Here is a 25129-nt window from a genome sequence, read left to right on the forward strand (position 1 = left end):
TATTACCAATGTTTCCTGACTTATGTCTGTATTTCCTCTCAAAGTTAGAAAGATTGAATGATGCTATGCTTTGTTAAAAGTATGGACAAAATTAGTTATCTACAATTATTTACCTTCCTAATGAGAATGTATTCAGTTAATTTTTTTAAATTGAGGATACCCCAAAACAAATGTTGTGTTTTTACATTCAATAATATGTCAGAAAAAAAAGACATCCGACATCTGTCATTTAAAAAAAAAAATTTCACTAAAAATATTTTCATTCATATTTTACCTTCAAATTAATTTAGTACCAAGGATTTTCATAAATCTTGTCCTTGGTCTCAATGACTTGACACTGTATACCCTGTTCAAGTGTGTTACAGCCATTACATGTAGCTAGATTATGATACCTTGATGCTTATTCCCTCATTAGATACCAGATACATTTTGTACAATGGATTTTTACAAGGCATGATTCTCAAGGTGGAAGGTGTACTCTAATTAGATACTTTCTGTGTGTTTTTTTCCCTCACTCAAGAAATGTATAAATAATTACCTTTAAAAAGGGCAGACAACCAGAAATATATAAACATAATATGATACAAAATTTACAATTCTAAGGAAGCCAACCAGAAATTAATGTTTTTCTAAAAGCAACCGAAAATAAACATATATTATAGCAACCAGAAATACGAATTATTTTGTTACAAGGGCAGATAACCCAATACTTTTTATCATGTCCTGTATTATGCTTCATTAAAAGTGTGATGTTGGTTTATACAGAAAACAAACACGCTGACCCAGATACTGGAGAATGTACTGTATCATTGTCATATCTCCACTAACTTTTTATACGCCCGACGAAAGACGGGACGTATTATGTTATCATGTTGGCGGGCGGGTGGGCGGGTGGGTGAGTGGGCGGGTGGGCGGGCGGGCACATATGTTGTCCGGACCATAACTCCAGTACTACTCGACCCAGGCTCTCCATACTTGACACAAACATACATCTTGATGAGCCGAAGTGTCGCAAACCAAAATCATGCCCCTTACCCCTGTATTTGTGGAGTTATTCCCCTTTGATGATTTTACTTGTCCGGACCATAACTCCAATACTACTCGACCCAGGCTCTCCATACTTGACACAAATATACATATTAATGAGCTGGAGTGTCGCATACCAAAATCATGCCCCTTACCCCCGTATTTGTGGAGTTACTCCTCTTTGATGATTTTACTTGTCCGGACCATAACTCCAGTACTACTTGACCCAGGCTCTCCATACTTGACACAAACATACATCTTGATGAGCCGGAGTGTCGCATACCAAAATCATGCCCCTTACCCCCGTATTTGTGGAGTTATTCCCCTTTGATGATTTTACTTGTCCGGACCATAATTCCAATACTACTCGACCCAGGCTCTCCATACTTGACACAAATATACATCTTGATGAGCCGGAGTGTCGCATACCAAAATCATGCCCCTTACCCCCGTATTTGTGGGGTTATTCCCCTTTAATGATTTTAATCGTCCGGACCATAACTCCAGTACTACTCGACCCAGGCTCTCCATACTTGACACAAATATACATATTGATGAGCTGGAGTGTCGCATACCAAAATCATGCCCCTTACCCCCGTATTTGCGGAGTTATTACCCCTTAATGATTTTACTTGTCCAGACCATAACTCCAGTACTACTCGACCCAGGCTCTCAATACTTGACACAAATATACATCTTGATGAGCTGGAGCATTAGAACCTGTGAAACTACCCCCTTCCAAGTGTCAAATATTGCGTCGGGCGTATGTTGTGGCCCTCCAACGGGCCCTTTTTTAAAATTTTGTTTTGTTTTTTTGTTTTTTATTTCGTAAAAATTTCATTACTTGAAACATCATTTAATGTAAAAAAAATGTTATACTAAGTTTTCCTTTTTAATTTTTTTTCCTAACAGGCATTGAAATGTTTTAGATTAATTAACTAAAACTTAGTGATGTCCTTTTTATTTATTTTATTATCATTTTATTATTGTAACCTATCAAATGACAATTAAGGAGTAGCAAATTGTTCATCCTATTTAAAAAAAGGATATATATAGATTTGTTGATTGAGGTTATAAACATACTCACAACAAAAGTAATGATTTATAAGAACATGATCTTTGATTGATATTATAGATTATGTATTATAAGAAGTGGTACAATGTAGTATTATTTGTTAATTGAAAGTGTTGGGTTATATATATTTTGGTAGGAATTACGTTCAAGTTAGTGGACCATTCCTGTTGTTCTAAGCAATCCTAATAATGCTGTCGATAGTAATCCAGTGATACGATTGTTTTGTAGTGTACCATGTAACCTGATTGTTTTGTTTGGAAATGTTTGATAGCAATATACACTAATCACTACTTTAGGTGATGTAACATTTAGATACAAATTTATCAGGTTTATATCAGGTTAACAGTTATAGGTCAGATCATCAAATATGTCAACAACACACTGTTGAGAGTATCTCAGTCAATATTTACAAACTTATTATGCATTATAATTGGGATTTTCATATATGTGTTTATTAATTATATATTAATTATCATGAAATACTTTAACATTGATGTAAAAAAATCAGCTCTAAATTCTCAAATATTTTTTCATATTTTTATCCTTTTGATTATTTACAATTAAACCACTGAAGCCAGTGTTTGACACTGATAAAGTTGATTTAATGTTTTATCAGCTTTCCCATGTGACCTGAGGGAATTTTTTTTTCATAACTTAACCATGTGGCAGTTTTTATTTAAGTCATGCAAATATGTGGAGAAATCCTAAATTTTATAAGATAACAAGGATGGATTACATGGTCTGATTAACTATAAAAGTTCTAATATCAAGGACAGATTATTTGTACCAGATAGTCTGAAATCAAGGGAGATAATTGGAAAGAGGACCAGTAAATAGCAAAAGTGTGGAATCCTATCAATTTTATATTTGTTATTTCTGATTAATTAGTACACTATTTGTTATATTTCTGATTTATTAATATTAATATATAATATTTAAACAAAGATAAACATTGTATTAGTGTGTATGTTGTGACATTACTCTAAATTTGTCCAGACAGTTTTTAAAACTGATGACATTTTAGGTTGTAAAAAATTATAATTGTGTGGTGATATTTTCCAGAGGACACACAAGCTTGCTGAGATATTGGAGGATGATAAAGATAAGGAACGAGAAACACTGAAAGAAACTTTACTTCAGAACATCATTAAGAGGTTTGTAGAAATTATCAAATCAAGGATGGACAGTAGCATCATTAAAATTCTGGTATAAATGGGTTGTAGCCATGTGAGCATTGATGTTTATCAGACTTAGATTTATCAAGTGAAACAATATTAGTAAGATTGTATTTGTTTGACATTTACTGTAATACATTTTTATTATGAATAAAAATCGGGTCATTCAGCTAAATAAGTGGTGTATATTCAAACCTGTCTATAAAGACCACTTAAGGGATCAGAGAAAAATGGCTGTTATGGGCAGGTGACCTTATGTATAGGTTCAATTACATGTACTATAGATTGTGTTATGTTCCAGGAGCCAAATAGACTTGCAACCACTTTGACCAGCCCCTATGTTTTTGTAAAGAATTCCCAGCTAAATTCTAATACCAGATTATCTCCCCCTAATTTGAAACTGAGGGCCTGTTCGTTTGTGCGGACAAGCCGGTTCGTCAGTTTTTAAATGTAATATTTCAAACATATCTTTACAGACCTGCAAATGTTAATACAGGCCTTGGAAGTCTTTGTCACGGCTCGTCTGAAAGTATATAAAATCACCAGGTCTGTCTTTATTTCATAAACAACAACGGTCCAAGTGGTCTAACCATTTGGACTGCAAAAACGAAAATGGCCTTAGAATCAGTCATGTCATAGAGACCAAAATCATGTAGCGAAATTTAATTTTAATTCTAATATTCCAGAAACAGTGAGCCATGTGAGTCTTGAAACCAAGAAAGTAGCCCTTGATATAGACTTCAATTACAGATACTGGAATTTATTATAATGGCACCAAAAATGGCATTTATATATATAGACATGTACTTGATAGATGCAATCTAATTAAAATCAGATGTTCACTATCCACTCCGTATGAACATACGAAGTTTACGGAGTGGATAGTGAACATCTGATTTTGATTAGATTGTGATAGAGGTAGCATTTAAAGTTTGATTATATGACTGATGTATCATAGATTAAAAAACAGTCATGTTTAAATGTCTGTATACAACAGTGCGGAGTCCTCAGAACAAATCGGCGTGGAGGTGCTCAGGTATACAGTGTGCTAATGGAGTGTAAATTTATCAATTAATAAACCATCATATATTTTTTTTTGTCTGTAATAGATGTGATTTTTCTTAAAAAGCAGTTAACAACATCTTCATGAACAGTTCAGACAAAGTAATAGCAATTCCTAATGTCTGTCAAGGTTTGTTATATTTTAACTATTGCCAGTGGTTAGTCTTGTGAATCCTAATCTTGAACTGATGACTTACTGATTTAGTAGTTATTCATACCTACATACAAGGCATATTATATAAGTACTAGTTTGTTTATCAAAAAGAAGACTCTGAACAAATAACAAGGACAATATTGAATGATTTGGCAGATTATGCCCGCCGCCAAGTTTACTCCACCATATGTGTCACCTAAAATGTTTTAAAGAATCTGGGAACAGGATATTCTTCAAAACTCATTAGCTGATACTATCAGATGATGTTAATTGATGTAAGATTTAAATTAAAAGTTCTGAAAAATGAAACATCAATTTGCTGTGGAAGAGAAAATCAGTCCATCTCCGAAAATTTGTGGTCATGCATTGCCAGAACGAGTTGAAGGGTGTGCCTGCAAATAAATAATAGGCAGACACACCGATGTGCAGAAGAAAAAGGGATTTAATAAAATGAGAAGGAGTGTGGGGATTTGTTTAGCTTTGCTCAAATTTTCTAACAATGGCCTCTCCAATCTAATCCAAACAAGGGGGATAACTCTATTTGCATCGTAAAAGGAAGTAGCTTGTGTGGTCTTAATCTACTAATGATTGCTTGTTGAACTGAAATTATTTAATTGGTAAACTTATGATAGCTAAAAGAAAACATAACAAGTAGAATTTTATCAGAGCACTCTGGAAATAGATCAGAGGTCTACATATGATAAACTGTATTTAAGGATTTTTTTTTTTTTTTAATGTTATGAAGACATGTACTTTTGCACATAATTGTTTAGCAAAGTAGAAAATTTGGTAGATTTATATTTTTATGTGATAAATAAAGTGCTGCTAATGCATGGATTGTACAAAAGACAATGAAAAATACCAGTACTGTTCAATACAAATTGACAGTTGTTGGAACCAGTAGGACCAAAAATGAATAATCATTGCATCGTACTGAAGAAGGAGAAATTGGGGAAAATGATTATGTGTCTATCATTAAGTTCTGTGAAAAATGTGTTCAGATAAAATTCTGTGCTCCACCTATAACGACCATTCATGTCTTACTAGGTGTAATCCCATAGGTAATTTATTACTGGTAGTATGTATGTTTGGGATTATTTGTACGACAGTGTACCATCTGTGTGTTAAGGCTGGTTGTGTTAAAAGGTATAATTCCTTAATTTTGTGACAAAATAAATCTTAGACTTAAACATCAAGAAAGTGTATTTACCTTTTCTCGAGATTAAATACTCATGGATGTTGATTTTCAGTGAGGAAGAGTATAGAAGACGTCAAAGCCGCGGAGGTGATGGGGACGGTGGACATACAGAGCCTTTATACAGGTAATCATAATAATTTTACATTTATAAACAATAGATATTGTTTACTATCACACTTGTTTACTACTGCATGGTACCATGCTTGGTGTAGCTACATTGTAGCTGTTACATTAATTTTAAGAGGGTAAAATGGACACAGGGTTTAATTTACTGTAATCTAACTATTACAATACATGTATAAAAAATAAGTAATATCTAGAATAAGGAAATTCTACAAGTTAGATTATCAACAGGTGGCTTATCAGTTTATCAATCATAAATAATGAAAATTGAAATATTGATAGAGATAATTGATGGTGTTTATAATTAAATCCAAATATTGTATAATAAAAGAAAATTCCCTCTGTTTTCAGAGAGGAGGAGCCAAAAAAAGAAAAGAGCAAACCTGAACCTGAAAAGCCTGTACCATTACCTAGTCGTAATGGTCAGACCCCAGTGGAACACCCAGAACCATTCCGAGGGGGTCCTGACCCCTTGACCCCTCCAATGAGTGAGGTGAGAAATAGATACACTACAGACCACATCACAGATGAGGATGGTGATGACACATATGTAAGAAAGATGAAAAAGAAGAAGAAGAAAAAGGACAAAAGAAGAAAAAATTACAGTGAGTTTTTATTGACATGTTTATTTTTTCGGAGATTTTATATAAATTATATATAGACAGTACATTCCCTCCACATATATGCAGACAATGATTGTAAACATGAACTTTTGTACATTTCCACCAGGTGAGGACCAGTTGATTATTGACTGTGATGATTATGAACTTGAAGACCAGGGTGTGAGATCAAGGAGACGTGTGGCACCACTAACTCCTCCCCACCATGACACTACACCAGCCAATCAAAAACTTCCAGGGTTGGTATCCTAGCAACAACACTTCATAGTGCTTCGGATAGATATATACATATCTAAAAAGGGAAAATACCCTTTAAAATATCATTTATTGCACCTGATAATTTATATACATTTTGTAACGCAATCATCAAATGGAGAGCTGTTCAAATTCCTTCTAATCTCATATAACACCATCATCACCTCTAATCTTATATAACGAAATCATCAAATGGAGAGCTGTTCATATCACCTCTAATCTCATATAACGAAATCATCAAATGGAGAGCTGTTCATATCACCTCTAATCTCATATAATGAAATCATCAAATGGAGAACTGTTCTTAACTCTTTGTCTTGGGTCTGTGTTCTGTCCTTCACCAATTTTTAATATCCAAGATTTTGAGAAGTTCTTAATAGAACTTTCTTAAATATATGTTTAGGTTGCCCTTGATCACTAAAATTGCAATAGATGACCATCTTGGATTTTGACAGCTAAGCTATAATATCTCTAATTCTAAGAAAGCATTCCTCAAGTTTCATATTTAGATAATCTCTAGGTTTCTAGCCGCTCATGTTTAGTTCTGAGACTGATCACAAAAGTGGCAAATAGGTGGCCATCATGCATTTTGACGATTGTAGTTGTATGACACTATTTCTCAGAAAATACCAGATAGATTTTTCTCAAATCTCATACTCATGTATAGGTTCCTTTTGGTGCATAGTTGTGCTTGTTTGAATTTATAGACTGATTAAAAGAACACATTGACCAAAAGGCTGTGTTCTTGGATTTTGATGTTTAGAGGTTGTGGTCATTAGCACAAGTAAATCACAACCAACAACTGCAAAACAGATAATTAAGAAGAAATACTAGAAAGGATGAAGCTAGCATAGAACCAATGGAGATAAATTTATGACAGGTCCTAATATTCTCCTGAGATCTTTTGTTATCTATATAAGCATATACATGTACCCTGGTAACTAGGTTTATAGATAAACATTGTAGCTTTGGGGACTGTTGGTGTTGTCAATAACTATATTGTTGCTATGGTGACTTTTAGTAGATGTTTATATTTACACTGTTGCTATGGTGACTTGTAGTAGATGTTTATATTTACACTGTTGCTATGGTGACTTGTAGTAGATGTTTGTATTTACACTGTTGCTATGGTGACTTGTAGTATATCTTTATATTTACACCGTTACTATGGTGACTTGTATACAGAGATGATAAGTACACAGCTGCTATGGTGACTTGTGTAGATGATAAGAACACTGTTGCTATGATGACTTGTGTAGATGATAAGAACACTGTTGCTATGATGACTTGTGTAGATGATAAGAACACTGTTGCTATGGTGACTTGTGTAGATGATAAGAACACTGTTGCTATGGTGACTTGTAGTAGATGATAAGAACACTGTTGCTATGATGACTTGTGTAGATGATAAGAACACTGTTGCTATGGTGACTTGTGTAGATGATAAGAACACTGTTGCTATGGTGACTTGTGTAGATGATAAGAACACTGTTGCTATGGTGACTTGAAGTAGATGATTTTATTAACACTATTACTATGGTGACTTGTTGTAGATGATATTTACACTGTTTTTATGGTGACTTGAGTACATAATGCACTTATTACTTTGCACGGTTTATTTCAGCGAACTTTCCCCTGATGAAATAATTTCAATGATGAGAGCAAAGGGAGCAATACACCATTAGCTCCTTTACATAGACTATCTGTAAGATATGTGGTCCTAAGCTTTTCATAATTTTTGTTTGTTTTTCTTTTGTTTTCTGTTAATTCAATTTCTTTTAACCTGTTTGAATTACCATGTGAACTTTACAGATTTTCTACATAAAGCGCAATTTACTCTGAGCAAACTCTTCACAACACTTCTATTTCACACTTTGATAAACTTAAGCTTTGTATACAAATTGAGTCCAATATCTGATTTTATCTACATCTGATAAGATGTAGTGTGACACTGACTCTCAGTCTACCTCAGACTGGGGTCAAGCATGATCTTTGTGTACCTCAGCTTTAACTGATCGGTGTTAGAAAGACTCAATGTGCAAATGTAGGTCTCTGCTGTGTTCTTTGACTAACCTTTTCATCCTTGATTTCATTTTTTTCCTTTCAATACACTTAATAAATTTACATACAATACAACACTTAATGTATATTCTAGATACTTGTTTATATACGATCAACACCAGACAAGAGCCATACATTCAACATCATTACAGACAAAAGTCAATATTCAATATAATTACAGACAAAAGTCATAAAATCAACATCACTACAGTCAAAAGTCATGTATTCAACATCATTGCAGACAAGAGACATATATTCAACACTATTACAGACAAGAGTCATGTATTTAACACCATTACAGTCAAAAGTCGTGTATTCAACATCATTGCAGAGAAGAGACATATATTCAACACTATTACAAACAAGAGTCATGTATTTCAACACACCATATCATTACAGTCAAAAGTCATGTATTCAACATCATTACAGACAAGAGTCATGTATTCAACACCATTACAGACAAAAATTGTGTATTCAACATTTATAACAAATAAAGAATCATGTTTTCGTTATCTTTAACTAGTATACGTCAACATTGTCATAGATAAGAGTGGTGTGTTGAATGCTGAACAAGATTTTTGCTTATCTAATTATTGTGTTTATTTACATTTTACATTTACATTATTTAATAGTTTGCTCTGTATTTTTCGTGGGTTTTTTTCTCATTAATTTGGAAGATTTTGTTATGAATGTTTTACTTGTTAATTAAAGGTAGTTAAATGTGTTAATAATATTGTTTGTGAGTATTGATTGTTTACTCACCCTCCTAAAAAGGAGATGGATGTTTTGGGGTAAATATTTTAATGTCATTATGTAGATCAATGTACCATTTATTGACGACAGTTTGTTCTGTAGGTAAATTCTTGCATAAGTTTGATCTGTTTAATTCGATCCACCAAAAACATTTTCTCCAAGCTTCTGTCGCGACCTATTTCTGCCCTGGAGTAAAACAAGTGCCTAATCTTTTTAAGTAGCTATTTGATTATTATCCTCACTCTACATTTCATTATTAATTGTTAAGGTTGAAATATTAAACCACACATTTTTAATAGTTTGACAATGTTAATTAAACTATATTAAAATGTGCACTGTTTTGTGTATTGTGTTATGGAATATAGAAAAATATTGGTATAAAATTGAAGTCAGATTAAAGATATAGTGAAAGTAGATAATAAACATGTAACAAAAACAGGAAAACAGTAATGAAATATCTAAAAATATTAAAACCATTCTTCCCCAGTTGCTGATTAGAGAAACCATTACCTAATACCGCCATTACATTGTTTTTGCAGCCAGCTGTCATTTCGTGTAAAGGGTCCCGTGGGAGAGGACCTCGGGGAGTATGTCCGAACATCGGAACAGCGATACAGATATCACGATGACTCTTTCGCTTAGACTACTTTGTACAAATGGCAGATCTCTTTAGTATCCTCACATTTAAATGGATCTCCGATGATGACTCGTGTTGCATAGATATACATATATATCTTAAAAACTACAAATGGCAGAAGTCCTCAATGTTTCCATCAAAGCTAATATCACATGAGTATTATATAGGTGAATCAGCAGTTACTACTGACTTCAAACCACTGACTTTTATTGATTGACTTCAAACAATTGGCTTTAAGCATATTTAAGCTAGAAACTACAGCACTGTTACAGTTGATAGCAGAGATTTGCAGCTGAATGCTGTACCTGTTTTATTGAGGCAGCTTTACTGTCTCAATTTCTGTCAAGTTATAACTGTGTCGCTGAGATGTACATGTATCCTCCTGCAAATAAAGATGAATTTTAAATCTTAAATTTACAAAAACCATGACATAGTAAACAATAGTTGTTCTGTTTAAAAATATTCCCAAGTTGTTTGTATGTGTTACCTTATCAGGTATGGGAGCCAAGAGTTAGTAAACCTATTTATATGTACATGTATGTTATTTGTTAGTTATAAATAATGAGCTTTATAATTTATAGTCAATGAGTAATATTTTATAGTGCTGTATTGAAAGTCATCCATTGAGAGACATATGCTAATATATATTTATATATATATATATGATGATGATATTGTATTTAATGACATGTTCCCTTAGATTGAGTATTATATCCAACATAGATATAGATTTTTGTAGTTCTGAATGCAGTGTTTTAAGTCAAACTCATGGAAGTCCCTGGTATACTATCAACCAATACAGATTCAATGGAGTATAAGTAGAAGGGTTTGATGTTATTGTATACCTGTACTTTATACTATAAATGTCCTAAATTTTGAGAAAAATAATCCTTCAAACCAAAATTTTGTTTTTCAAAATAATTGCATTTTTTGTATGTTTTGCACTAATGGAGTGTGCATTTCAAATAAAGAATGATTTAAAATAATTTTCAGAAGTCAATCAGTTTATATTCTTACTTTTATTAATAAAACTAGGGACTAACTTTTATCACAAGGGGATGATGACTATGAGATGATGTTACCTGTATATTTAATGTATTAAGTGTAAATAGTTTATAGATAAATTAAATGTAAGATAGATATTAGAATAGTGCCATGACCTTCATATTGCATAGCTCTAGTCCATTACTGTGAAACTTTTAATCATATTACATAATTATAATTCTTCCAGAAACCCTGTTCCATATATGTGTATTGATTTTTTTTACTTTTTTTAGCCAAACTCATTTTACATTCCTGTATTTTGAAAGCATCATTTGCTCAAATTGTGATTTATTATGGGAACAAACTGAAAATCGGAAATGACATATCATGGAAACTCTAACTTTATGTGTATTAATTAAGGTCTTTTCTTTATTCATTACCTTTATTTTTTATCATTATTGTATTCTATTTTTAGCTCACCTGCCCGAAGGGCACGTGAGCTTATGATGTGGTGCAGCATCTATTATTCATCCGTCCAGCATCAACTTTTCCTTTAAACAGCCTCTCAGTAACCTAGAAGCCCAGCAACCCGACATCAAGCATGTAGCATACTGGGGTAAAGGGCTAATGAGTTTGTTCAATTGAATGACCTTGACCCCCATTCAAAGTCACAGAGGTCAAATATGCTAAAAACTTATTTCCAATAACCAAGAGGCTCATGCAGAGCCCTGATATTCGGCCTTTACCATTCAAAAATCAACTTCAAAGTTGCTTTAGAAGCAGGTGAGCATTTATATACAGCAAAAGAGAATTATGAAGTCTGGAAGAACATGTATGTAAAATATAGTTTTCCTCTTTCTGATCTGTAGTTGTTCTGTAGGTGGCGGTATGTATCAAGTCAGTAACCAGAATATACATGTGTCTTATAAGGCTATATGTCTTTTCTTTTTTAGTTCAAAATATTTTTCATCCTTTAATGTCTGTAATGTCATTTTTTCTAGTTCCTGATGATCTTTTAAACATAATATCAAACAATTTATATTATTGTTTCAGTCTGTATTTGTATGGTGGTCAAATTAGAATGATGTATCCATTTCATTAGGTTAATAATCTGAAATACCTATACATTTCCAAACTAGCCAGGGCTGCCATAACAAGGACAGATAGGTCAAATTACCCTTTGGAAAATATATGTTCCAGCATTGTTGACTAGAGAGACAACTCGAGCATTGGAACGAGACTGAGCTCGCCTGTATATACATATTTGTTATCAATTTATTTCTTACTTTGTAATGTTACAATTTGCAATAATGTGCCGAAATGATATTGATGCTATTTTTACAGAGCATAATGTTCATACTCTTTAAGGATGTCTAACGCTGTTTTAAAACAGTCATTGCTGTCAGCCTGTCACTGAACTACACATACTGAAAACAATCAGTCATAATGAGGATTACAGGGTTATAATTACCAGGTATATACCGTATAGCATAAAACGTTTGTTGTGTATAAACTGTCATTGTTTTTGATGATACTAATGGAACCACAAATATAAATACAGCAAATATTGTTGTATGTATTGTTATATATTTGTTGCATTGGCTTAATTACTAAAAAATATTGTATCCACAAAATAATTTGAAAACTCCAAACCAAAAAACAATTAAGTACACAGAAACATTTCATGTTGTACAGTTGAGGTACCATCCAAGGTTATAGAGGTACCATCCAAGGTTATAGAGATACCAGCTAGGGTTATAGAGGTACAAGCTAGGGTTATAGAGGTACCATTTAGGGTTATAGAGGTACCATTTAAGGTTATAGAGGTACCAGCTAGGGTTATAGAGGTACCAGCTAGGGTTATAGAGGTACCAGCTTGGGTTATAGAGGTACCATTTAGGGTTATAGAGGTACCAGCTTGGGTTATAGAGGTACAAGCTAGGGTTATAGAGGTACAAGCTAGGGTTATAGAGGTAACAGCTAGGGTTATAGAGGTACCAGCTTGGGTTATAGAGGTACCATTTAGGGTTATAGAGGTACCATCCAGGGTTATAGAGATACCAGCTAGGGTTATAGAGGTACCAGCTAGGGTTATAGAGGTACCATTTAGGGTTATAGAGGTACCATTTAGGGTTATAGAGGTACAAGCTAGGGTTATAGAGGTACCAGCTTGGGTTATAGAGGTACCAGCTTGGGTTATAGAGGTACCATTTAGGGTTATAGAGGTACCAGCTTGGGTTATAGAGGTACCATTTAGGGTTATAGAGGTACCATTTAGGGTTATAGAGGTACAAGCTAGGGTTATAGAGGTACCAGCTTGGGTTATAGAGGTACCAGCTTGGGTTATAGAGGTACCATTTAGGGTTATAGAGGTACCATTTAGGGTTATAGAGGTACAAGCTAGGGTTATAGAGGTACCAGCTTGGGTTATAGAGGTACCATTTAGGGTTATAGAGATACCAGCTAGGGTTATAGAGGTACAAGCTAGGGTTATAGAGGTACAAGCTTGGGTTATAGAGGTACAAGCTAGGGTTATAGAGGTACCAGCTTGGTTTATAGAGGTACCAGCAAGGGTCATAAAGGTACCAGCCAGGGCTATAGAGGTACCAGCTTGGGTTATAGAGGTACCAGCTTGGGTTATAGAGGTACCATCTAGGGTTATAGAGGTACCATCTAGGGTTATAGAGGTACCAGCTTGGGTTATAGATGTACCAGCTTGGGTTATAGAGGTACCAGCTTGGGTTATAGATGTACCAGCTTGGGTTATAGAGGTACCAGCTTGGGTTATAGAGGTACCATCTAGGGTTATAGAGGTACCAGCTTGGGTTATAGAGGTACCATCAAGGGTTATAGATGTACCATCCAGGGTTATAGAGGTACCAGCTTGGGTTATAGAGGTTACCATCCAGGGTTATAGAGGTACCATCCAGGGTTATAGAGGTACCATACAGGGTTATAGAGGTACCATCCAGGGTTATAGAGGTACCATCCAGGGTTATAGAGGTACCAGCTTGGGTTATAGAGGTTACCATCCAGGGTTATAGAGGTACCATCCAGGGTTATAGAGGTACCATACAGGGTTATAGAGGTACCATCCAGGGTTATAGAGGTACCATCCAGGGTTATAGAGGTACCATCCAGGGTTATAGAGGTACCATCCAGGGTTATAGAGGTACCATACAGGGTTATAGAGGTACCATCCAGGGTTATAGAGGTACCAGCTAGGTAGGGTTATAGAGGTTAACATCCAGGGTTATAGAGGTACTTTCCAGGGTTATAGAGGTACCATCCAGGGTTATAGAGGTACCATACAGGGTTATAGAGGTACCATCCAGGGTCATGGAGGTACCAGCTTGGGTTATAGAGGTACCATCCAGGGTTATAGATGTACCATCTAGGGTTATAGAGGTACCAGCTAGGGTCATGGAGGTACCATCCAGGGCTATAGAGGTTACCATCCAGGGCTATAGAGGTACCACCTAGCTAGGGTTATAGAGGTTACCATCCAGGGTTATAGAGGTACCATCCAGGGTTATAGAGGTACCATCCAGGGTTATAGAGGTACCATCCAGGGTTATAGAGGTACCATCCAGGGTTACGTGTATAGAGGTAATCTCCAGGGTCATAGAGGTACCATCCAGGGTTATAGAGCTACCATCCAGGGTTATAGAGGTACCAGCTTGGGTTATAGAGGTTACCAGCCAGGGTTATAGACTCAGTGAGGTACCAGCTTAGGTTATCGAGGTTCCAGCGTGGGTTATATACTAACAACTAGGATTATAAGGGATATAAAGGGTCCTGCTGGGGTTATAGAAGTGAACAACCTAGGATTATAGAGGTACAAGCAAGGATTGTAACAGCTTGTCCCATCTCTCCAGATCAACTTAAACGTCTGCCATAAAAGTCTGACTTTGGTTTAAAGTACCTTTAAAACAGATATTTCCTGCAATACAGCAGCAACATTAGTTATCAGTAGTACCCTGGGACATTAACTTGTGAACATTTTGTTCCATTTCGGTAGTTCTGTATTCTTGGTGTCTCATGTATCAATTAACTGCAAGATTCTACAGATTTTATCCGTCTTAAGCCTTAATAGCTCTGAGATAGTTTTCCTTGCTTCTAATTACTGGGCCTAAACTTTTGATAAGCTGACATTACTTTAGTGTATTCATGGCCTTTGGAATTTGATGTCAAAGCAAATTGTTCTGGCTTATATTATCTGGAAGAGCCTTAAAGCCAAAAGTAATTTTCACATGAAGTGAAATGTTTTACAAGAATGAATGAAATGTTCTGAAAAGGATGCTATGAATTTAAACAGGGGTTGTTATTTAAAAAAAAAAAAAAAAGTAACTATATATCAGTCAGGGTCAGATGGACACAGCTTCAGAAAGGATTATAGATTAATGCTAACTCTATAGTTCATGATACAACAGATTTTTCCATTGCGTCACTCGTACATGTGAGCTTTCTTTATCTGTCATACTCATGAAATATACATTGTATATGATATTGACTGGAAATATGTAATATCTCCTATGTACCTCAACTACCTTTGAAGTAAGGTGACAGAAACTCTGGCTTTTTGGTGCTATTGATGACAGGGATGAAACTAAACTTAATATATTTTGAGCGTATATATATTAGATGAATATCTATCCTGGTGTACGGATGATTTGTACTGGTTGCAGTGATTTATTCTTAAATAAAATAAAATTGTCACATTGTAAACTTACAGTACTTGTACCAGGGTAGTTTCTTATCCTAACTAATGTGTGAAGCTTTATTTGGTGAAAACTGCTGGGCCATCTTGAAAAATTTTTCTAAGGCATTTACTGTGTCATAAAAGTTAATTTTACTCATTACTGTTACTTCATGGATCAATATATTTTTTACTTACAATGAATGTATGTAACAATATGGAATCCAGGCAGGAGATCATCTATATAGAACTCCAAACATAGGCTTTTTGTCGTCGGTAAAATAACAAACTACTTGTATAAGTGTAATGAGTATTGTTACCTGTTGAGTCTGTTCGAGGCCACAACTGACCTTATTATAGATTGTAATACAACTTATTTACTCCATACTTACTTCAGATTTTTTTAACGAATACAACAGAATAACTTATTGGTGTAGTTTACCTATATTTTATATTATTGCTGTGATAGATCTACTTACCAGATATTTCCGTCCACACACTATGGATGTACATTTGTTATATATTTTAGAGTACATGCATGGAGCACTTTTCTACATTTATGTCCAATATTATTATGTGATTTTTAAGAAATATTTATAATGTATGCTTTTAGTACTGATACAAACTAATAAAGATGAAAAAGTTAGAATCGTGTGTTGCACTATATTTTTCTATTAATTGACACTATATTTCTGACAAAGTTTTTCTTTCAGTGTTTGAAGTTGCAGTGTTCTCCAGATTTTATTGCTGAAACACATCACCTGGTGTTGGGATAGAGATTTTAATGGTTTTACATGTCAGTTGCTTTAAAGGTCGTCAACCCAAAAGTTTCTATGAAAGAATTAAACCTGGCTTAGGATCTGACTGTAGGCTAATGATACTTGGCACCATTTAGTGCTTCCTTAGTGAAGGTGGCCGGGATAGCTCAGTCGGTTAGTGTTGGCCTATGTAACCTCAGTTGAAGATCCAAGGAAGCTTAGAAATGGACCGTCTGTGCTGTAATAGTTGGGTAAGACATGTTACTGTAATTGCTGTGGATGGCATGTGACTGGCCTCTTGTATTATAAAAACAAATTGGTCTGGCAGGTTGAACTTTATGATTTATAATATAGTTTCCATAGGCCAATGATACTTGAAACTTCCTTGCTGTAATATCTTGCTTTGTGCTTTTGGGGGCCTCGATAGCTCAGTTGTTTAGAGTGCCAGCCAAGTACTAACCTCGGTTGAAGATCCAAAGTGCGTGGTTCGATGCTCCCCACCAATGACGGTTTGTGTTTCTCCAGATCAGCTTGGAAATGGGCCGGTCTGTGCTGTTGTGATTTTGACAGTCCTCTAGCAAAACACTTACCGCTAGTCGCTCTGGATTGCATGGGAGGAGCCTCACCTATGTTGTTCAGTTAGGTAGTCACCAACTACTACAAGGAGACCCCGCCTCAAAATGACCTTGGCTGTTCACAGGGCAATAAACCCAGCAAACAAACAACATTACAGGGCGGAAGGTCAAAGGTCAAGGTTACCCTTAATTACTATAAATAGAAAATTGGTTCCAAATTGAAATATTATTTTAACCTGAAGTTCCTGCAGGCCAATCAATACTCAAGCTTTATACAGGTTGGTCAATGTCACTAAAAGTATGAATTTATTTCTGTCTACACTTGGTCCCACTGAAGAACCTTTATTTCCGTGGAATATGTACTGTACTCATGTTTACATGCCTGTTATGTATGACTGGAGTATTATGGTATGGTGTCATCTGTCTGGACGGTGTAAACTTTGGTTTGACTGGAGATCTCCATTATTTTTACTGATCTCTTTAAAACTTTGTATACATTTTAATTGTAATATGAAGTTGCGTTTCCTTAAAAAGAATTTTGATTGGACTATTTTTGCAGAAGTTATTCTCCTTTGTTTATTTCCGTACATGGTTTTTTTGTCCGGAGATTGCTTACTTTTTTTACCACTTTGAAACTTGATAAGCTAATGTATTCATGATATGTTGTGCTTCCCTGAAGAAATATTGATTCAGATATTTTCACAAAAGTTATTAGTCCCCTACCAGTGAAGCCGGACTATAGGTTTCCTCCCTGTCTGTCCGTCTGTCACTCATTTTTTCACACTTATCTCATCGATGCTTCAAAGTGTGTAACTTCAGTATGAGTAGCTTCAAATCAAGTTTGAGTTTCAGGGTTTTTGGGTCAAGGTCAAGGTTGATCACTAACTATTCTAACTAAGAGGGGCCCAGTAGGGGACATGCATTACTTCACCAATACCCAGCATGCTTGTTCAACTTTATTTCTGTGTTTTATTTTTTAGTCCAGAGATCTACTCTTACATTTTTTTTACCAATTTCTTTGAAACTTGGTAGGATTACTAATCATGATATGAAGTTGTGCTTGCATTAAAAGAGTTTTAACTCAATTATTTTTGCAAAGGTTATTGACCTTTGTTCATTTCAGTTTTTAATTTTTGTCCGGAGATCTATATTTTTTCAAACAGCTTTGAATGTATTATAGCAATGGTATCACGTTATATTCCTCCGCCCCCCCCCCCCCCCCCCCCCCCCCCCAAAAAAAAAAAAAGTTTGATTCAACTATTTTTGGAGAAGTTATTGCCCATTATTTATTTCTAGTACTTGAATCTTGTCCAGAGATCTACTTCTAGCATTTTCTACAGTTTTCTATCAATGTCTTTTATACTTGGTTGGCTGTATAATCATGATATGTTGAATGAGTTGGAGACCCTAATATTGCTTTTCTCAAACTGAAGCCAACTACAGCAACTGTTTAATGATCTCATTTTAATGCAAGATATCATAAAACAATATATGGCATTCAACAGATATATATTGTTCCACCTGCTGTACTCTTGTTATGTTGACCATGCATGCATTCCAATATACTTAGTTCCTGGTAAACAAATTCTGACAAGTTATGCTGAAAATAATCGACAACAAATTACGACAAGCCAATATTTTGTATAATAATTATTTTACTGTATTGAATTTACATATTGTTTTATCATGGTTTAATTAGAAACTTAACATAGGTAAACAGAAACAATTTATATGGGTCTAAAATATGTATCCTACAAGGCCTTGTTACTATGGATACACCATATCAAATCACTGACATGTACAGGCTGTGCTTACTACAGAGCACTAGGACCATACAAGGTGATGCACACAGCTGTAAAATCTCTTCATGTTAGTAATACATATATATAGAAATCAGTGTCATGTAAGTATATATCGCCTCATAAATATATCTATCTATATACATGTTTTTTATGTATATACAGTATATAAGGACAATTCAGCATTTTCTATTATTGACCATGCATTCTTACAAATTTAAGCTTTAATTATGAAATAAGAGTTTGTGAAGCAGATAAAATCACACACATTCATAAAACACCATTCATATGAACATTGTTCTGTAAATAAAATCTTGTATCCTATCTCACATCAACAGAACTGACAAACTTAGGAATGGACAGTAAGTTACTACACTAAGGGTATAACGTTATAATTCATCAAAAATAGATCTAATACAGGAATGGAAAATGGAAAGTCTAAGTACACAAGACACTACAAGTTACTTAAGACAGATGGCCGATCACATGTTATACCTACAAGTTACTGAGGACAGATGACCGATCACATGTTATACCTACAAGTTACTGAGGACAGATGACCGATCACATGTTATACCTACAGGACAGATGACCGATCACATGTTATACCTACAAGTTACTGAGGACAGATGACCGATCACATGTTATACCTACAGGACAGATGACCGATCACATGTTATACCTACAGAACAGATGACCGATCACATGTTATACCTACAGGACAGATGACCGATCACATGTTATACCTACAAGTTAATGAGGACAGATGACCGATCACATGTTATACCTACAGGTTACTGAGGACAGATGACCGATCACATGTTATACCTACAAGTAATGAGGACAGATGACCGATCACATGTTATACCTACAAGTTAATGAGGACAGATGACCGATCACATGTTATACCTACAAGTTAATGAGGACAGATGACCGATCACATGTTATACCTACAAGTTATTGAGGACAGATGACCGATCACATGTTATACCTACAAGTTACTGAGGACAGATGACCGATCACATGTTATACATGTATGTACCTACAAGTTACTGAGGACAGATGACCGATCACATGTTATACCTACAGGTTACTGAGGACAGATGACCGATCACATGTTATACCTACAAGTATTAATGAGGACAGATGACCGATCACATGTTATACCTACAAGTTACTGAGGACAGATGACCGATCACAAGTTATACCTACAGGACAGATGACCGATCACATGTTATACCTACAAGTAATGAGGACAGATGACCGATCACATGTTATACCTACAAGTTAATGAGGACAGATGACCGATCACATGTTATACCTACAAGTTACTGAGAACAGATGACCGATCACATGTTATACCTACAGGACAGATGACCGATCACATGTTATACATGTATGTACCTACAAGTTACTGAGGACAGATGACCGATCACATGTTTTACCTACAGGTTACTGAGGACAGATGACCGATCACATGTTATACCTACAAGTTACTGAGGACAGATGACCGATCACATGTTACACCTACAAGTTAATGAGGACAGATGACCGATCACATGTTATACCTACAAGTTAATGAGGACAGATGACCGTTCACATGTTATACCTACAAGTTAATGAGGACAGATGACCGATCACATGTTATACCTACAAGTTAATGAGGACAGATGACCGATCACATGTTATACCTACAAGTAATGAGGACAGATGACCGATCACATGTTATACCTACAAGTTAGGTCTGTGTGATACAATAATGTAACACCTGCATGCACTCATTACACATCTCTAGTATAACACATTTTGAAGGTTTTTACCTCCTCTTGGACACTGTTTTTAACTCACATATTCTCATAATGAAAATACCAGAACATCATGTTCAGTAAATAAAACCTGACCTCCCAAAAATCAGCAGATAAAATCTCTGAAAACCTCGGAAAATTGTCATTTATAAAACGATTTCACAATCATTACAAAAGTGTTTGCATCATTAATAAAAAACAAATCTAAATCAATCGTGTCATATCAAATAATTAAGTTGTAATATAATAATATATAACACTATCAGTTTGATCTTTGTTTCTGCTTGCCTCTTTCCATAAATTCTCACCTTCCAGTACAATTTACAAAATAATAATAATAAAAAAAAAATTTACATTTTCTAAACATAACTCATTTGTTCCTGGCCATTTTGACTTAAGATAAACAAAAAAATTTGTCTTCATCATTTTGTTCACAAATGTGGAAGCACCTATCAAGTAACTGTGCATTTTGGCATCACATGGATCATAATATTTTTTACAATGATGTAATGAACCTATAACTAAAAGTATTATTGCAGGTGAATCGGGATGTAAAACATACACGGTATACATGTACATGTATATAACACCGTTTATACGTATATATTACACTATATACATGTATATTATGGTACAACTCTACAAATGACAGCACAACATACACTTTTATAAGAAATACATTTTAAATTGTATAAAAATAAGCAGCACTATGAAGTGCAATGTGGACGTGTTAGCTGGGATGTCGGTCATGTTGGACATGGAAGCTCATATAGTAAATTACGGTAATCACCAAGTGTGCTATATATAGTATATATGTGGTCATAGCATGTACACTCAATCCATTTCATTTTCAAGATATCTTGCAGACACACAAATAGATCTTTTACAAGTGTATAATTTACGCCAGATTCATCATTCATAGACGACAATCTATTTGTAGAAAACTGAACAGATGATTACCAGGTATACATTTGTTTACATACCAGAAAGGCATCTAGAAGAAAAAACATTCCTTAGGTACTTAATTTGCTATATAAAGCAGAACTCCAAATATCATTAGATGCTGGAAAATGTTCAAGGTGATCACACTGGCTAAATATCTACACTGGCTATATAATGGCCTGCTCAAATTGTGATTAATGCAGTAATCTCCAGAAATTCCATTACTTCTGAACAAAATAAAAAAATCAGTTTAAGGAACTTAATATTGTTTAGATTAACAGACTGTACGATTGTTAATATAATAAAATCGATTGAGAGAGGTTTTAACTATAGGTGACAAATTGAAACATTCTTGATTTTGAGATATGGTAATGACAAGATCTTTCATCACTGCAGTTTTTTGACAATGCATATTATACATATGGAAATTATTGATTGCTTGAATGAGAAGCATGACAGGTGATATTTACTATATACCTGATACATAATTATAGCATGCATCATTTGATTTTACATGTGTCCTCCAGCTAAACTGTTGATATGTAATGTATTCACTGGACTATATATGGAATCAATTAGTTGTATTGCTTGTTGGGTTAAGCACCTCATGAACAGCCATGGTTATTCTCTAATAGTGAGGTTTCCTTGTAGTAGATGGCGGCTACCTCACTGAATAACATATCCTTTTTAAACATTGAGGAAGGGAACAAAAGAGAACAATAGGAACTAATTACAGATAAGGCTTTATGTGTTTAATGTCGGAGGACACAACCACAACAGCACAGATCAGTCTAATTCTCAGCTTTCCGAGAACACGGTACAACCACTTTGGGCAGGGAGCATCGTACCACACACCTCAAATCTTCATCCGAGATGATGTAGGCAGATGCTCTTACCAACTGATCTATCTCAGATTTCAGATTAGAGATCATATGATGATGAAGTTGGCTATCCTATTAAGTCAACATTTTAGATATGATTTTCGGAAAACTCTTCCAGTAAAAACAATCTCAAAAATAATACTATAACTAGGAAACTGTTTTAGGAATTTCTATTCATTGACAATATTAATGCAAAATCAGTGACGGATAAATAACCATGTGACCTACATTCTAATAATAGAAATAACTGTTGTAGAAGAGTGTTAACCTTCAATATTCTAATAATAGAAATAACTTTGAGAAGATTGTTGACCTACATTCTAATAATAGAAATAGCATGCAGAAGATTGTTGGCCTACATTCTAATAATAGAAATAACTTGCAGAAGATTATTGACCTACATTCTAATAACAGAAATAACTTGCTGAAGATTGTTGACCTACATTCTCATAATAGAAATAACCTGCAGAAGATTGTTGACCCACATTCTAATAATAAGATTGCTGACCCACATTCTAAAAATTGAAATAACTGTTGCAGAAGATTGTTGACCTATATTCTAATAACAGAAATAACTTGCTGAAGATTGTTGACCTACATTCTAATAATAGAAATAACTGTTGCAGAAGATTGTTGACCTACATTCTAATAACAGAAATAACTTGCTGAAGATTGTTGACCTACATTCTAATAATAGAAATATCTGTTGCAGAAGATTGTTGACCTACGTTCTGATAATAGAAATAGAAGATTGTAACACATGTAATAATAGATGATGTATACCATATGTATCAGATATACAGTAATTGTATGACATGGCAGGCCAGGTAGTAGAATTGTGATTGTATACATTGTAAATGATATAAGTATGGATTTATTGAAAGTCACTATACCAACCATCAACTAAAATGGCACTAAAGATTCTGAGACATGACATTCCTTTGGCATAAACGCTTTGATCCATTCCTTGACTGTCTGGTTTTAACTATTAGAAATATAAATATATTTCTTAAGCTATCTTTTTGATTGAGTCAGCAATTGGACAAATTATTGTTGAAAGGTGATTTACAAAATTGACAAAAACAATCCATTGATAAAGTGAATGTTACTATTATTTCATAAAGGCAGCTGGATATATACTATATCTCTAGGCAGGAAGACAAATCAGCAGCTCTTTATAAAATTGTATAAAAACAGCACTATTGGAATGTATACTTCTTATCAAAGTGATTGTATAACACATTAAATCCTGTACAAGTTACATGTGTCTGTAAGTATTTTCAAATAGACAATCATTACGCCTACTGTTTTATGCATACAAAATATACATCAGCACAATATACAAAACGCTACAAATTTTTAAAAAAATGCTGTGATATTGAGCACAGAAAAATATAAAATGATTAATGGTATATAGACAATTTACAAACCAAACTACAATGTCACTTGATACTATTCTCCGACGCTCACTGGAGCCTCAGCATAAATTATTACCCTATCTGAAGTACTAATACAAAAATGTTTTTTTTACTGGTTAGGGAAAAAATATCTACATCATTACTCTGGCCTTGTAACAATAATAATGTCTAGGTATAAATAAATAACTAATGATCAACAATCATAGCATATTTTCTTTTTTAAAATCAAAGGTATATAATTTTGGTGATTCAACATTTTCTATAGCATCAGTAACTTTTAATGATCACAGCCCAAAATGAAGTGATATCTATCTAATGACAAAGTGTTAGGTCTCAACATGGCAAAGGAACAGAAAAAAAAATCAGGAATGTGTGTATGTTAAAAAAAACAATGTTCACAATATTAATACAGCCAAGAAATATCTGTATTAAGTAAGAAAATGTGCTTGGTTTAGGATCGAAGCTCACAAGGTGTGACCATATCATTAAAAGTGAGCATTATTATGGTAGACATCATCTAGAAACATTTATTTATATACTGGCAACAACAAGTCCAATGACAGATCTCTGGGCCTCTTGGTTATTGAGACGAAGTTGTTTGAATGAAAAGTTGACGACGAATGGTGACAAGATGCCGCAGCACAGCATAGGCTCATGTCCACCAGCCCAGGCGATGATAGAATAAATTGCATGTACATTGTATGAGATGGCATTTTCTCCCATCATTTCCAGATTTTTCTCCCATCATGCACATATTTGTCCCTATTTGACCTGTTCAACCCCATCATCAGATAACCACAGTTGATTGCACTCAGAATTTCAGTGCCCTTTTGACTGACTGAGATATTTAGGTGGTGGAAAAGCCTATTATCAGGCATTTTAGTCTATGTGAACACCGCCAAGTCAATGTTTAATTTTGATACTCAGTTCAGCTTAATTACATGATACGCACATCTGGAATGTTCCCAATGCAGTAGTAGGTTATATCATTACATTTTTACCAGTGAAATATCAAAATTATTCATTCTATAAAAGTGATAAAATATCATATTTTTCACTAGTGAAAAATATCACTTTTGCTGATTTGACCAATCAAATTAGTGATTAGAAAATACCAAAATAATTGACC

General features: G+C 34.4%; 1 protein-coding gene and 1 long non-coding RNA gene across 35 annotated transcripts in view; one reads left to right on the forward strand and one right to left on the reverse strand.

Moving 5' to 3' along the window:
- The window catches only part of LOC117329175 (anoctamin-4-like), a 37283-nt gene extending 20812 nt beyond the window's left edge, over positions 1-16471 (forward strand). For 3 of the 29 annotated variants that reach the window (XM_033886945.1, XM_033886972.1, XM_033886974.1), the window contains 7 exons: positions 3164-3255; positions 5743-5814; positions 6165-6418; positions 6543-6672; positions 10042-12898; positions 12941-13138; positions 13265-16471. In XM_033886945.1, the coding sequence (XP_033742836.1) occupies positions 3164-3255; positions 5743-5814; positions 6165-6418; positions 6543-6672; positions 10042-10144 (651 nt within the window). In that variant the 3' untranslated portion in view covers positions 10145-12898; positions 12941-13138; positions 13265-16471. Of the gene's footprint in view, positions 1-3163; positions 3256-5742; positions 5815-6164; positions 6419-6542; positions 6673-8312; positions 8394-10041; positions 12899-12940; positions 13154-13180 lie in introns of those variants that run through there. The other 26 variants (XM_033886960.1, XM_033886961.1, XM_033886964.1 and 23 more) reach the window with 26 other exon arrangements.
- A 2321-nt stretch (positions 16472-18792) lies between these two features.
- LOC117329178 lies at positions 18793-25080 on the reverse strand. Of its 6 annotated transcripts, none has more exons than XR_004533128.1 (3): positions 20349-25080; positions 20122-20316; positions 18793-20078 (listed from the first exon to the last, which is right to left on the reverse strand). It is a non-coding gene; the product is annotated as an uncharacterized LOC117329178 (long non-coding RNA). The 6 variants fall into 6 exon arrangements; XR_004533127.1 differs by having other exon boundaries at positions 20122-20275; positions 20317-25080; XR_004533126.1 differs by having other exon boundaries at positions 18793-19945; positions 19997-20078; positions 20122-25080.
- Between the last annotated feature and the right edge of the window lie 49 nt (positions 25081-25129).

This window comes from Pecten maximus, chromosome 6, assembly GCF_902652985.1.
Source record: "Pecten maximus chromosome 6, xPecMax1.1, whole genome shotgun sequence".
Taxonomy (NCBI): domain Eukaryota; kingdom Metazoa; phylum Mollusca; class Bivalvia; order Pectinida; family Pectinidae; genus Pecten; species Pecten maximus.